This window comes from Oncorhynchus keta, chromosome 27 (genome assembly GCF_023373465.1).
Source record: "Oncorhynchus keta strain PuntledgeMale-10-30-2019 chromosome 27, Oket_V2, whole genome shotgun sequence".
NCBI classification, from domain to species: Eukaryota; Metazoa; Chordata; class Actinopteri; order Salmoniformes; family Salmonidae; genus Oncorhynchus; species Oncorhynchus keta.
In genome coordinates this window covers 6,758,141-6,774,347 of record NC_068447.1, presented here as the reverse complement: position 1 = coordinate 6,774,347, position 16,207 = coordinate 6,758,141, and the positions used below count along the sequence as shown (strand labels likewise).

General features: G+C 47.4%; 1 protein-coding gene across 2 annotated transcripts in view; it reads right to left on the bottom strand.

Annotated features, from left to right (window-relative positions):
- Positions 1-16,207, bottom strand: part of LOC118381760 (solute carrier family 25 member 33) — a 26,546-nt gene extending 10,339 nt beyond the window's left edge. Inside the window, exons 1-4 of one of the 2 annotated variants that reach the window (XM_052481422.1) lie at positions 15,979-16,206; positions 10,593-10,775; positions 4,984-5,061; positions 1,945-2,045 (exon numbers count right to left, since the gene is read on the bottom strand). In XM_052481422.1, the coding sequence (XP_052337382.1) occupies positions 1,945-2,045; positions 4,984-5,061; positions 10,593-10,775; positions 15,979-16,022 (406 nt within the window). In that variant the 5' untranslated portion in view covers positions 16,023-16,206. Of the gene's footprint in view, positions 1-1,944; positions 2,046-4,983; positions 5,062-10,592; positions 10,776-15,978 lie in introns of both variants that reach the window. The other variant, XM_052481423.1, reaches the window with a different exon arrangement.

The window sequence follows — 16,207 nt, the reverse complement described above, 5'->3', positions numbered from 1 at the left end:
ACTGTGCGTATGTAAATACATACATACATACATGTTTTGGTGAACAAAATTCACTCTTTTTTTTCTTCTTCGTGCTTAGATGCAAATGTTGCTCCTGTTTACACAACAGGTATAAAAACCATTTGTTTGCATAAAGGTGGAAGCATTGACACGGCTCCATCGCTTTGCGTTTCATACAGAATGAGGGTGTAGTGCTTCCACAGACACAGGGCTCTAATATCCTCTACGTCCCAGGGCTCTACGTCCTCTACGTCCCAGGGCTCTACGTCCCAGGGCTCGATATCCTCTACATGCCAGGGCTCTATATCCTCTACGTCCCAGGGCTCTATATCCTCTACGTCCCAGGGCTCGATATCCTCTACGTCCCAGGGCTCTATATCCTCTACGTCCCAGGGCTCTATATCCTCTACGTCCCAGGGCTCTATATCCTCTACGTCCCAGGGCTCTATATCCTCTACGTGCCAGGGCTCTATATCCTCTACATGCCAGGGTTCTATATCCTCTACGTCCCAGGGCTCTATATCCTCTACGTCCCAGGGCTCTATATCCTCTACGTCCCAGGGCTCTATATCCTCTACATCCCAGGGCTCTATATCCTCTACGTCCCAGGGCTCTATATCCTCTACATGCCAGGGCTCTATATCCTCTACGTCCCAGGGCTCTATATCCTCTACATCCCAGGGCTCTATATCCTCTACGTCCCAGGGCTCTATATCCTCTACATCCCAGGGCTCTATATCCTCTACGTCCCAGGGCTCTATATCCTCTACATGCCAGGGCTCTATATCCTCTACGTCCCAGGGCTCTATATCCTCTACGTCCCAGGGCTCTATATCCTCTACGTCCCAGGGCTCTATATCCTCTACATGCCAGGGCTCTACGTCCTCTATGTCCCAGGGCTCTACGTCCCAGGGCTCTATATCCTCTACGTCCCAGGGCTCTATATCCTCTACGTCCCAGGGCTCTATATCCTCTACGTCCCAGGGCTCTACGTCCCAGGGCTCTATATCCTCTACGTCCCAGGGCTCTACGTCCCAGGGCTCTATATCCTCTACGTCCCAGGGATCTATATCCTCCACGTCGCAGGGCTCTATATCCTCTACGTCCCAGGGCTCTATATCCTCTACGTCCCAGGGCTCTATGTCCCAGGGCTCTATATCCTCTACGTCCCAGGGCTCTATATCCTTTATGTCCCAGGGCTCTATATCCTTTACGTCCCAGGGCTCTACGTCCCAGGGCTCTATACCCTCTACGTCCCAGGGCTCTATATCCTCTACGTCCCAGGGCTCTATAACCTCTACGACACAGGGCTCTATATCCTCTACGTCCCAGGGCTCTATATCCTCTACGTCCCACGGCTCTACGTCCCAGGGCTCTATATCCTCTACGTCCCAGGGCTCTATATCCTCTACGTCCCAGGGCTCTATATCCTCTACGTCCCAGGGCTCTATATCCTCTACGACACAGGGCTCTATATCCTCTACGTCCCAGGGCTCTACGTCCCAGGGCTCTATATCCTCTACGACACAGGGCTCTATATCCTCTACGACACAGGGCTCTATATCCTCTACGTCCCAGGGCTCTACGTCCCAGGGCTCTATATCCTCTACGACACAGGGCTCTATATCCTCTACGACACAGGGCTCTATATCCTCTACGTCCCAGGGCTCTATGTCCCAGGGCTCTATATCCTCTACGTCCCAGGGCTCTACGTCCCAGGGCTCTATATCCTCTACGTCCCAGGGCTCTATATCCTCTACGACACAGGGCTCTATATCCTCTACGTCCCAGGGCTCTACGTCCCAGGGCTCTATATCCTCTACGTCCCAGGGCTCTACGTCCCAGGGCTCTATATCCTCTACGTCCCAGGGCTCTATATCCTCTTCGACACAGGGCTCTATATCCTCTACGTCCCAACGTGTTCTGCTTCAGACTGGGTCTCACCTGCAAACCCAGCTGAGGACATGTGCACCACTCCGCTGTTAGGGACGAAGACACCGTTGAACGTCTCTTTCGACTTCTTGTAGGCAGCAAAATAAATAGCTCTGCAGAGACACAAGATGGAGGGAGGTGATAACCCCCCTGAACGGATGAATAATGTCCCCATCTTTAGAAGTGTGTGTGTGTGTGTGTGTGTGTGTGTGTGTGTGTGAGAACAGCAGTGTGTGTGTGTGTGTGTGTGTGTGTGTGTGTGTGTGTGTGTGTGTGTGTGTGTGTGTGTGTGTGTGTGTGTGTGTGTGTGTGTGTGAGAACAGCAGTGTGTGTGTGTGTGTGTGTGAACAGCAGTGTGTGTGTGTGTGTGTGTGTGTGTGTGTGTGTGTGTGTGTGTGTGTGTGTGTGTGTGTGTGTGAGAACAGCAGTGTGTGTGTGTGTGTGTGAGAACAGCAGTGTGTGTGTGTGTGTGAGAACAGCAGTGTGTGTGTGTGTGTGTGAGAACAGCAGTGTGTGTGTGTGTGTGTGTGTGTGTGAGAACAGCAGTGTGTGTGTGTGTGTGTGAGAACAGCAGTGTGTGTGTGTGTGTGTGTGTGTGTGTGTGTGTGTGTGTGTGTGTGAGAACAGCAGTGTGTGTGTGTGTGTGTGTGAGAACAGCAGTGTGTGTGTGTGTGTGAGAACAGCAGTGTGTGTGTGTGTGTGTGTGTGTGTGAGAACAGCAGTGTGTGTGTGTGTGAGAACAGCAGTGTGTGTGTGTGTGTGAGAACAGCAGTGTGTGTGTGTGTGTGTGTGTGTGTGAGAACAGCAGTGTGTGTGTGTGTAACATCACGTTTCCCAGACATGCCTGTGCTGTGAAGCAGCAGTCTTTGACAGAGCTAGCCAAACATGCTGTCTGTCCTGTCCAGAGCAGTCTCATGTCTTTCTACTATGCATTTGGAACAGCCAATCCCTGTGTGTGGGGGGGGTTCACAGGCAGCAGCAGAACGGGCTGATTAAGAACGGAGAGGGAGGATTTAGATGGCTGATACTTAGTGAGGACTGTATACTATGTAGTGTATACTATGTAGTGTATATAAACCCTGGGGTGGAAAAGGGCTCAGGCATCAAGTCTACATTGGGATCATTCTGTTACCTTTGTTACAGTAAAGAACATCAAAGGGCCTGAATCTGTGTTTTTCTTGCATTTCCCCCTCTGTCAGTATACAGTATAACCACGTCTGGCTTTCCAATAATGTCTCCATGAATGAAAACAAAGGATTCCATGAAATATGGACCACTTTTTGTTCATGTTTACATGACCACGGGGTCAATGTCTTAACGGGTCAATGTCTTAACGATGGCACCCTTTAGAAAAATCAACACTATACTGCAACTCTGTCACTTATAAAGCGGCGTCATGTTCATCAGGGCACAGTGTAGCAAAACAATATATATTTTTTTTGCGACGGAAAACAAAAGCACGCGTTTCTTATTGGACGAGTTCAGATAGAAGCTCTCTATTTTGTGTCTACTGAACAGGGCCCTGCTTTGTTCTCTTCCACCTCGCTATACTGCTCTGCCATCCTATCGCCACGGGTTACTGGAGCTGCCATCCTATCGCCACGGGTTACTGGAGCTGCCATCCTATCACCACAGGAGGTTACTGGAGCTGCCATCCTATCGCCACAGGAGGTTACTGGAGCTGCCATCCTATCACCACAGGAGGTTACTGGAGCTGCCATCCTATCACCACAGGAGGTTACTGGAGCTGCCATCCTATCATCACAGGAGGTTACTGGAGCTGCCATCCTATCACCACAGGAGGTTACTGGAGCTGCCATCCTATCATCACAGGAGGTTACTGGAGCTGCCATCCTATCGCCACAGGAGGTTACTGGAGCTGCCATCCTATCGCCACAGGAGGTTACTGGAGCTGCCATCCTATCACCACAGGAGGTTACTGGAGCTGCCATCCTATCGCAACAGGAGGTTACTGGAGCTGCCATCCTATCGTCACAGGTTACTGGAGCTGCCATCCTATCGCCACAGGTTACTGGAGCTGCCATCCTATCGCCACAGGTTACTGGAGCTGCCATCCTATCGCCACAGGTTACTGGAGCTGCCATCCTATCATCACAGGAGGTTACTGGAGCTGCCATCCTATCACCACAGGAGGTTACTGGAGCTGCCATCCTATCGCAACAGGAGGTTACTGGAGCTGCCATCCTATCGACACGGGTTACTGGAGCTGCCATCCTATCGCCACAGGTTACTGGAGCTGCCATCCTATCGCCACAGGTTACTGGAGCTGCCATCCTATCGCCACAGGTTACTGGAGCTGCCATCCTATCACCACAGGAGGTTACTGGAGCTGCCATCCTATCGCCACAGAAGGTTACTGGAGCTGCCAACCTATCACCACAGGAGGTTACTGGAGCTGCCATCCTATCACCACAGGAGGTTACTGGAGCTGCCATCCTATCGCCACAGGAGGTTACTGGAGCTGCCATCCTATCACCACAGGTTACTGGAGGTGCCATCCTATCGCCACAGAGGTTACTGGAGCTGCCATCCTATCGCCACAGAGGTTACTGGAGCGCATTAGTGATTGGAGGATTGGTAACCAGATGCTAAAGTTAACGGAAAGAAGACTTTCTAGGTGTCACATCACTCCAGTAGATTATTGGCCTTTCATTTTAAGAAAAGGCCAACTATTTCACCATATCCTTAGGAGATAGTTAGATGAGAAAACATAATAATATCTGGGCCCAGGTTGGGGTAATCTGGGCCTTTCGCACCAACACAGTGAAACAAAGGAAAACCACGTGATTAGGAAATGGTGTTGTCGTAAGTCTAACCATCTGTCAATTGAGATGTGGTGTGTGTGTGTGTGTGTGTGTGTGTGTGTGTGTGTGTGTGTGTGTGTGTGTGTGTGTGTGTGTGTGTGTGTGTGTGTGTGTGTCATGTTAGTGCACACGGACAGTTAGAAACACATCCACACCCAAAACAGTACTTCCACCAAATCCACTCTGTTAAATGCAGTGTAGAAGGTGGACTGCAGAGTGGGCTTACCTTGAAGGGGCGACACCGACAAGATTTGGACCCAGTCCCCGGAAAAGAGACCTTGGACCCTCTTTTTCTAGAATTGACCTAGAATGGAAAGACATTTTTTTAAAATACATTTTTCATTGATAAATAAAAATAAAAAAAGTTTCTCATTGTGATTAATCTTTTTTTTGCAGAAGATTCTTCTGAGTTTGTTCCGTAAAATTCACACACAGGTATCGTTCTCACACACTCACAGGTATCGTTCTCACACACTCACAGGTATCGTTCTCACGCACTCACAGGTATCGTTCTCACGCACACACAGGTATCGTTCTCACGCACACACAGGTATCGTTCTCACGCACACACAGGTATCGTTCTCACGCACACACAGGTATCGTTCTCACGCACACACAGGTATCGTTCTCACACACACACACAGGTATCGTTCTCACACACACACACAGGTATCGTTCTCACACACTCACAGGTATCGTTCTCACACACTCACAGGTATCGTTCTCACACACTCACAGGTATCGTTCTCACACACTCACAGGTATCGTTCTCACACACACACACAGGTATCGTTCTCACACACACACACACAGGTATTGTTCTCACACACACACAGGTATCGTTCTCACACACACACAGGTATCGTTCTCACGCACACACAGGTATCGTTCTCACGCACACACAGGTATCGTTCTCACACACAGTTACGAGCCAGGTGGGTGGACACACCTACAGGTATGAGTCAGGTGGGTGGACACACCTACAGGTATGAGCCAGGTGGGTGGACACCCCGACAGGTATGAGTCAGGTGGGTGGACACACCTATAGGTACGAGCCAGGTGGGTGGACACACCTACAGGTATGAGCCAGGTGGGTGGACACACCTACAGGTATGAGCCAGGTGGGTGGACACCCCGACAGTTATGAGTCAGGTGGGTGGACACACCTACAGGTATGAGCCAGGTGGGTGGACACCCCGACAGTTATGAGTCAGGTGGGTGGACACACCTACAGGTATGAGCCAGGTGGGTGGACACCCCGACAGTTATGAGTCAGGTGGGTGGACACACCTACAGGTATGAGCCAGGTGGGTGGACACACCTACAGGTATGAGCCAGGTGGGTGGACACACCTACAGGTATGAGCCAGGTGGGTGGACACACCTACAGGTACGAGTCAGGTGGGTGGACACACCTACAGGTACGAGTCAGGTGGGTGGACACCCCGACAGGTCGGCTGATGCATAAGCCCCGCTCTCTGCTATATAAAAATGCACGGCTGTTTTCTAGGACAATGGTCCCCCCTCCCTCACAATGATCCCCCCTCCCTCACTGTAACTACGTCATTTAGTCAACTAGGCCTAGAAGAAAAACACCGTTCAGGCCAAGTAAATAAAGCAAAATGTTACTACGCGGCACAATACGGACTTACAGAGCTAGTTATATCGCCAAAGTAAAGACAACAACCAAGCATGAACTTCTCACATTGGAAAAAAAACAAAAACAAGGATTTTGAATACAACAATGATTGGCTAAATGAACCAAAACAGATACTTGAAGGCTGTTGTGTAACTTAGGAGTTGCAATGGCTCATGTCCAAACTGCACTGGGTGAACCGGTTGACAATATTATTTGAGCCAATCATCCATTCAGCGGGAGTCCTGCCCACACTGGTTCAGTCAGTCAGTCAGCCAAAGGCCTCAAGCTCTAAACCCTTGAAGTGAGAAACATGAGAAACCCCCAGAGCACAGTAGAAGTGGTCAATTCAGCACAGCTTCCTCTTCGTGTTCAATTTGGCAGAGGCACAGTGACACCATGGCTCTCACACCAGCTAACCGATCGCTGCAGCTGTACATAGTCCATCTGTAAACAGCCCACCCAATTTACCTACCTCATCCCCATACTGTTTTTATTTACTTTTCTGCTCTTTTGCCCACCAGTATCACTACTTGCACATCATCATCTGCTCATCGATCACTCCAGTGTTAATCTGCTAAATTGTAATTCTTCGCTACTATGGGCTTTTTATTGCCTACCTACATTTTGCACAAACTGTATATAGACTTTCTTTTTCTCTCCTGTGTCCCTGACTTGTTTATTCCATGTTATTCAATGTGTAACTCTATGTTGTTGTCTGTGTCAAACTTGTTTTCAACTAGCTTAACTGGTTAAAAATATATATATTTTTAAATTGATTTTTTTTTAAACACCCTCTGTGGACTGAGGCAACCCTGCTTGCTTCCTGCCCAAAACAGGCCCTGAGCCTCAGGCGAGGGACATTTCCACAGGTGGCATCAGCACTTACATAAGTAGTCCTCACTGTACGTGTGTGTCCTTGCCTGCCTTCCTAGTAGTAAAACACATTCCCAACATGCTCTGTGGCGGAGGCGGCAGTGTGTCTGTGCTCCCCACAGCTGGCGAAGAGAGATTAGATCAGAGCAGGATTCTCAGTCTTTAATCTTAAATACTTCTTTATATAAGATTAATTTATACTGAACAAAAATATAAAAACTCAACAAGTGTTGGTAAAGTGTTTCATGACCTGAAATAAAACAATTCCAGAACTATGTCCATATGAAAAAAAAAGGCGTATTTCTCTCAAATGTTGTGCACAAATTTGTTTACATCCCTGTTAGTGAGCATTTCTCCTCTGCTGAGATAATCCATCCACCTGACAGGTGTGACATATCAAGAAGCTGATTAAATAAAGGATGATCATTATACAGGTGCCCCTTGGGCTGGGGACAATAAAAACAACTAAAAATGTGCAGTTTTGTCACAACAACACAACCCCACAAAATGTCTCAAGTTGAGAGAGCATGCAGTTGGCATGCTGACCGCAGGAATGTCCACCAGAGCTGTTGCCAGAGAATCTATAATGTTTCTTCTCTACCATAAGCCGCTTTCAATGTCGTTTTAGAGAATTTGGCAGTACGTCCAATCCGGATTCTTCACCTGCGGGACTTGTCGGAGACCACGAAAACTGTCAGAAACCACATCCACTGACAGCTGGAACAGCGGGCATCTGGCAATCAGGAGAGTACTATACCAAGAACATCAGGAGAGTACTATACCAAGAACATCAGGAGAGTACTATACCAAGAACATCAGGAGAGTACTATACCAAGAACATCAGGAGAGTACTATACCAAGAACATCAGGAGAGTACTATACCAAGAACATCAGGAGAGTACTATACCAAGAACATCAGGAGAGTACTATACCAAGAACATCAGGAGAGTACTATACCAAGAACATCAGGAGAGTACTATACCAAGAACATCAGGAGAGTACTATACCAAGAACATCAGGAGAGTACTATACCAAGAACATCAGGAGAGTACTATACCAAGAACATCAGGAGAGTACTATACCAAGAACATCAGGAGAGTACTATACCAAGAACATCAGGAGAGTACTATACCAAGAACATCAGGAGAGTACTATACCAAGAACATCAGGAGAGTACTATACCAAGAACATCAGGAGAGTACTATACCAAGAACATCAGGAGAGTACTATACCAAGAACATCAGGAGAGTACTATACCAAGAACATCAGGAGAGTACTATACCAAGAACATCAGGAGAGTACTATACCAAGAACATCAGGAGAGTACTATACCAAGAACATCAGGAGAGTACTATACCAAGTGGATCGGGCACTACATTGTTATGGGTAGGGAACGCAGGTGGTGAAAGTGGATCATATCCTGGTCCTACATGAGGCTGTGGTATTAGTTCTTCCTGCTGTGGCGTCGTTCACTTGTCTCCTTCTATAGATGGGTGGGTTGTTTAGCCCCCCCCCCAAAAAAAAAAAATATGTGTGCACCACCATGGTGTAAAACAGGCAGGGTTGGCTTAGAATCAAAGGATTGTTGACGTCATGGAAACTATATATTTTCTCTCCATGGTAACAACTATATCAAGCACGTGGTTTCCATGTAGTTAATGCCACTTCATTCCCCCATGTTCCGGCCATTATTACGAGCTGTCCTGCCCTCAGCAGCCTCCTGTGCCCCCTCACTTATACGAGCCCCTTACCGTAAGACTCATAGTAGAGACTGTCCCCACGTTAATTGAGCTCGCCAGCTTGTAGCCCTAAAAACCAGTAATGAGTTACTTCTGGTTGGTTCAGTCATTCCTATGGGGAAAGAATAGGTGTTGTGGGATAGACGACAATAATAAGGTCTGAGGTAAACACAGGCTTAGGAGATCTGACCTCTGTGAATGATGAAGACTTCATGTTTTGTTCTATGAGATAATATCAGTCAGTTAACATGACCTCTATGAATGATGAAAACTTCATGTTTTGTTCTATGAGATAATATCAGTCAGTTAACATGACCTCTATGAATGATGAAGACTTCATGTTTTGTTCTATGAGATAATATCAGTCAGTTAACATGACCTCTGTGAATGATGAAGACTTCATGTTTTGTTCTATGAGATAATATCAGTCAGTTAACATGACCTCTATGAATGATGAAAACTTCAAAATTCACAAAAAAAGTGACGTTAGCTGATGTAGCTTATCTCATAGAACAAAATGTATACGATCTCCTAAACCTGTGTTTACCTCAGACCTTATATTCAGCGATTATCCAAAAACGCCATTCATTTTCCCCATAGGCTTTGTCCAACGAACAATGGAGGAGTGCCTACAAAAAGACGCCATTTCCATTTCCCTCTATTATAAGAAGAACAACCCCTTACCGTAACACCCATTGTAGATGAGCACCATGTTAATAAGGAAGGACAACCCCTTACCGTAAGACCCATTGTAGATGAGCCCCATTTTAATAAGGAATGACAACCCCTTACCGTAAGACCCATTGTAGATGAGCACCATGCTAATAAGGAATGACAACCCCTTACCGTAAGACCCATTGTAGATGAGCACCATGTTAATAAGGAAGGACAACCCCTTACCGTAAGACCCATTGTAGATGAGCCCCATTTTAATAAGGAATGACAACCCCTTACCGTAAGACCCATTGTAGATGAGCACCATGCTAATAAGGAATGACAACCCCTTACCGTAAGACCCACTGTAGATGAGCACCATGCTAATAAGGAATGACAACCCCTTACCGTAAGACCCATTGTAGATGAGCACCATGCTAATAAGGAATGACAACCCCTTACCGTAAGACCCATTGTAGATGAGCACCATGCTAATAAGGAATGACAACCCCTTACCGTAAGACCCATTGTAGATGAGCACATGCTAATAAGGAAGGACAACCCCTTATCGTAATAGATGAGCCCCATGCTAATAATAAAGACAACCCCTTACCGTAAGACCCACAGTAGATGAGCCCCATGCTAATAATAAAGACAACCCCTTACCGTAAGACCCATAGTAGATGAGCCCCATGCTAATAAGGAAGGACAACCCCTTACCGTAATAGATGAGCCCCATGCTAATAATAAAGACAACCCCTTACCGTAAGACCCATAGTAGATGAGCCCCATGCTAATAAGGAAGGACAACCCCTTACCCTAAGACCCATAGTAGACTAGCCCCATGCTAATAAGGAAGGACAACCCCTTACCGTAAGACCCATTGTAGACTAGCCCCACGCTAATAAGAAGAAAAGGGACAGCCCCTTACCGTAAGACCTGCAGCAGGCCAGGTGGTGTAATGGTGCCTGAGCCTGGTCTGATGACCCCAGTACCATTGAGCGTGCCCAGTTGGACCTGGAACATGGGCCGGAGCGTGATGCCTGACGACTGCAACCTGGTCTTCAGCACCTCCAGAGGACAAGTCACAATGGCTCCCACCGTGCCGCTACATCTGCAGAGAGGAAGTTGAACATTTTGTTGACAACATGTCTATAACACGGTAACAATAATATATAGGTCAGGGCTTTTAAGTCATCTGTACATATATATATATATGCCATTTCTGTACTACATCTTTAACGAGAAGAGGAAAACGAATCAATATGGCGTTATTAATAAATGACTAACATGGAGGAGGACAATAGAGACGCAGCTCCAGTAACCCATGTAAAAGATTACCACAAGTGGATTACAGCCAGAAGTGGATTACAGCCAGAAGTGGAGAACGTTTGCTGACAAATGAGTGACTGGGTATTTTGTATGTGTCAGGGGTAGAACACACAAAACAAGGCATTCCTATAGTCCAAGGGTGGGCAACTCCAGTCCAGGGGTGGGCAACTCCAGTCCAGGGGTGGGCAACTCCAGTCCAGGGGTGGGCAACTCCAGTCCAGGGGTGGGCAACTCCAGTCCAGGGTTGGGCAACTCCAGTCCAGGGTTGGGCAACTCCAGTCCAGGTGGTGGGCAACTCCAGTCCAGGTGGTGGGCAACTCCAGTCCAGGTGGTGGGCAACTCCAGTCCAGGTGGTGGGCAACTCCAGTCCAGGGGTGGGCAACTCCATTCCAGGGGTGGGCAACTCCATTCCAGGGGTGGGCAACTCCAGTCCAGGTGGTGGGCAACTCCAGTCCAGGTGGTGGGCAACTCCAGTCCAGGTGGTGGGCAACTCCAGTCCAGGGGTGGGCAACTCCAGTCCAGGTGGTGGGCAACTCCAGTCCAGGTGGTGGGCAACTCCAGTCCAGGTGGTGGGCAACTCCAGTCCAGGGGTGGGCAACTCCAGTCCAGGGGTGGGCAACTCCAGTCCAGGTGGTGGGCAACTCCAGTCCAGGTGGTGGGCAACTCCAGTCCAGGTGGTGGGCAACTCCAGTCCAGGTGGTGGGCAACTCCAGTCCAGGTGGTGGGCAACTCCAGTCCAGGTGGTGGGCAACTCCAGTCCAGGTGGTGGGCAACTCCAGTCCAGGTGGTGGGCAACTCCAGTCCAGGTGGTGGGCAACTCCAGTCCAGGGGTGGGCAACTCCAGTCCAGGTGGTGGGCAACTCCAGTCCAGGGGTGGGCAACTCCAGTCCAGGGGTGGGCAACTCCAGTCCAGGTGGTGGGCAACTCCAGTCCAGGTGGTGGGCAACTCCAGTCCAGGTGGTGGGCAACTCCAGTCCAGGTGGTGGGCAACTCCAGTCCAGGGGTGGGCAACTCCAGTCCAGGTGGTGGGCAACTCCAGTCCAGGTGGTGGGCAACTCCAGTCCAGGTGGTGGGCAACTCCAGTCCAGGGGTGGGCAACTCCAGTCCAGGGGTGGTCAACTCCAGTCCAGGGGTGGGCAACTCCAGTCCAGGGGTGGGCATCCAGGGGTGGGCAACTCCAGTCCAGGGGTGGGCAACTCCATTCCAGGGGTGGGCAACTCCAGTCCAGGTGGTGGGCAACTCCAGTCCAGGTGGTGGGCAACTCCAGTCCAGGGGTGGGCAACTCCAGTCCAGGGGTGGTCAACTCCAGTCCAGGGGTGGGCAACTCCAGTCCAGGGGTGGGCATCCAGGGGTGGGCAACTCCAGTCCAGGGGTGGGCAACTCCAGTCCAGGGGTGGGCAACTCCAGTCCAGGGGTGGGCAACTCCAGTCCAGGGGTGGGCAACTCCAGTCCAGGGGTGGGCAACTCCAGTCCAGGGGTGGGCATCCAGGGTGGGCAACTCCAGTCCAGGGGTGGGCAACTCCAGTCCAGGTGGTGGGCAACTCCAGTCCAGGTGGTGGGCAACTCCAGTCCAGGTGGTGGGCAACTCCAGTCCAGGGGTGGGCAACTCCAGTCCTCGAGGCCTGATGGGTGTAACACTTGTTCTCCATCCCTAGCAAACACAGCGGATTCATCTAATTGCATTCTAAAACTGCAGATCGTGATTAGGTGATTATTGGAGTCCGATGTGTTAGCTGGGGGCAAAACTGTGACACCAATTAGACCCTCGAGGACTGGAATTGCCTCACCCTCTCTATATCCTGATCCTAATAGACGTTTAAATCTCCAAACCATGCACTTTATTTAATTTATGACCGTAACAAGTCAGGGATAGTCTCGAGTGCCATCATAAAAATACCCGTCTACAACCCCTGTCCATCCAAGTGTAACGGATGTGAAACGGCTAGCTTAGTTAGCGGTGCACGCTAAATAGCGTTTCAAATCGGTCACGTCACTTGTTCTGAGACCTTGAAGTAGTGGTTCTCCTTTTGCTCTGCAAGGGCCACGGCTTTTGTGGAGCGATGGGTAACGACGCTTCGTGGGTGACTGTTGTTGATGTGTGCAGAGGGTCCCTGGTTCGCGCCCGGGTATGGGGCGAGGGGACGGTTTAAAGTTATACTGTTACACAAGACAAGTTTAGACGGGAGACAGAATCATATTAGTTCAGCATGAGCTTCATCTGGTGTGTCAATCCTGTACTGCCTGCCCTGTACTCTTGTGTCTAAAGGGCAGGTCAACTGCCAAATGCAACTGCCAACTGCCTAACACCCAGCTAGACATCCATTCACTGTTTATCATGTCATTCCTCCTAGCGGCCTGGGACACCATATTTTTTTAAGTCAGTTAAGAACAAATTCTTATTTTCAATAACGGCCTAGGAACAGTGGGTTAACTGCCTGTTCATCTGTTCACGACAGATTTGTACCTTGTCGGCTCGGGGGTTTGAACTCGCAACCTTCCGGTTACCAGTCCAACGCTCTAACCACTAGGCTACCCTGCCGCCCCAACCCCAACCCATAACATAAGATTCGGTGTATGATACAGAGTCAAATCCAAATAACTTCACAGATCTTCATTGTAAAGGATTTAAACAATGTTTCCCATGCTTGTTCAATGAACCATAAACAATTAATAAACATACACCTGTGAAACAGCCATTAAGGCACTAAAAGCTGACAGACAGAAGGCACCCTTGGGAACTAACCGTAATATGGCTACAGGCCGGATGCCCCCTGATTGACACTCAAAGTTAAATGTTTACATTTGAAACTACCACTCACCGGGCATTCATTTACAAATGAAGGGACTGTGAGAGTCCTATGTAAATATAGACTAGCTCTCAATGTCATGCCTGCAAAATGCACTGCACCATGGCAGCCAATGCAAAGTACCAGGACCTGCAGGACAAGTGAAACTAGATGTAGGATCCCAAGCAAAAAATAATGTAGTACTGTCTGAAATGACAGAGGAAACTAAATCTGTTTGCTCCAATCAACTGTAGATCAAATTAAATCAAATTGTGTTTGTCACATACACATGGTTAGCAGATGTTAATGCGAGTGTAGCGAAATGCTTGCTAGTTTCGACAATGCAGTAATAACCAACAAGTAATCTAGCTAACAATTCCAAAACTACTACCTTATAGACACAAGTGTAAGGGGGATAAAGAATATGTACATAAAGATATATGAATGAGTGATGGTACAGAGCGGCATAGGCAAGATACAGTAGATGGTATCGAGTACAGTATATACATATGAGATGAGTATGTAAACAAAGTGGCATAGTTAAAGTGGCTAGTGATACATGTATTACATAAAGATGCAGTAGATGATATAGAGTACAGTATATACGTATACATATGAGATGAATAATGTAGGTGTGTGAAGTAGCTACTAATCTTCTTTTTTTAAATTATCACATCATGATATGACAAAGAGAGTTATTATCACCATTGTGGTACTTCTTGTCATTGGCTAAGATATTCAGACACACACGATAGATATATTACATATGACTGGGATTTCTATTCCTCTGTGGGATTAATATAGTATCAGTGTGTATTAAATGCAATATCGGCGCTAGGTATTGAATGGTACTTTCCCAAATGTCAACAGCTGTCAATGGATGACCTTAAGTACTGGCTTCCAAACAAGGCTTCAGCTTCCAGGTTAAAGATGGTTGGACTCGCTCTCGCTCTCTCTCATGACTTGCTAGCTTTTGTAGCTAACTATATACTAGCTAATATACATTTTAGGATGGGTACCTTAAGATCATCTTTCCCCTGTTATGGCAGAATAAAATGTTTTCTATGCATAGTTTAGAGTCGGCCATTGTAAGCTGCAGTAGTTAACACGAGACAGTTTGCTAAGTTTAGCACTTTGCATGGTCGACAATCAGGGATTCCCCAAACTGTGGCCCCCACCTCTTGGTGCACGGTGTTTTTATGTCCTAGCCCTACACAGCAGATTCAAATAACCAACTCATCGTCAAGCTTTGGTTATCTGAATCAGCCGTGTAGTGTTAGGACAACAAACAAAAACACATGCACGGAGCCTCGGACCGACTTTTGGGGAAACTCATGAAGATAATACATTTTAAATGTATTTTAAATGCATTTTAAACGATGATTAATTATATTTTTTAAACGTTTAAAGGTTAGGCATAAGGGTAGTGCTATTGGTTAGGTTTAACATCTGATTTTACGAAGATACATTTTAGAAATAGGGCAGAGAGTTTTGTGGCAACCGTGTGACGTTTAATGAGGGTCAGAAATACATCTAATACCACATCAAATTAAAAACATTCATCATCTTGATATTTACGACGCTGGTGTATTATATCTCAAGTGTTATCAACTTTATAGAAATAGACAGCATCACAAATGGCTAAGAAAGTTAGCTAACGTGAATGTTAACGTGATAGCTAGAATAAGCGGCGAGCACGCTTCAGAAAACAATATGCGGTTGATTAATAACAGTGAGAATGACATTTGGCCACCTGCCATTGCATAACTACTCTTGAACCTGTACATTTGCTTGACGAGACGAGGTATATGACGAGATACCCAGCCGGTACCGGTCCAAACTAAACGGATGATACAAAAAAAAAATGGGGGTGCGTTCGTAAAAGCATCAGTCAATTCTGCGCTCTAAAACCGAAAGTAAAAAGCCGGAGCGAGTTTATCGAACGCACCCCAATAAACATATACTAGTTAACCAGTAAACAAACAAAAAAACTCGTCTGAAACACATTGACACTGTACATCATTACAGGTAGCTAACAAACGCATTTTGTAGCTAGCTAGCCAGCGAGCCCTTCTCACGCCATCGGGAACGAGAGGCAAATAGCTTGCTACTGTAACTTCCATTTCAATACAAAATATTCAGCTACGCTATCTAGCTGTCACATTTGAGAGGGAAAAAAGGTCGGATAGGATGACTTACCCCCCCGCGAAGAGATGTAATAACGTATTATTATTCTGTGCCATTTTGTTTTTTTTAAAACACTATAAGCATAATCTTATTTTTCTTCCCGTAAATATAATATTTATAAATCGGAGACTCCAATGTGGCTTTTCTTGCTCATCAACTGTTGTCCTCCACCCGGTTTTCTCTGAATAGGACCAACTCTGCTGCAACAGCATCTGAAGAGATTAATTCATTTGCGTCATGG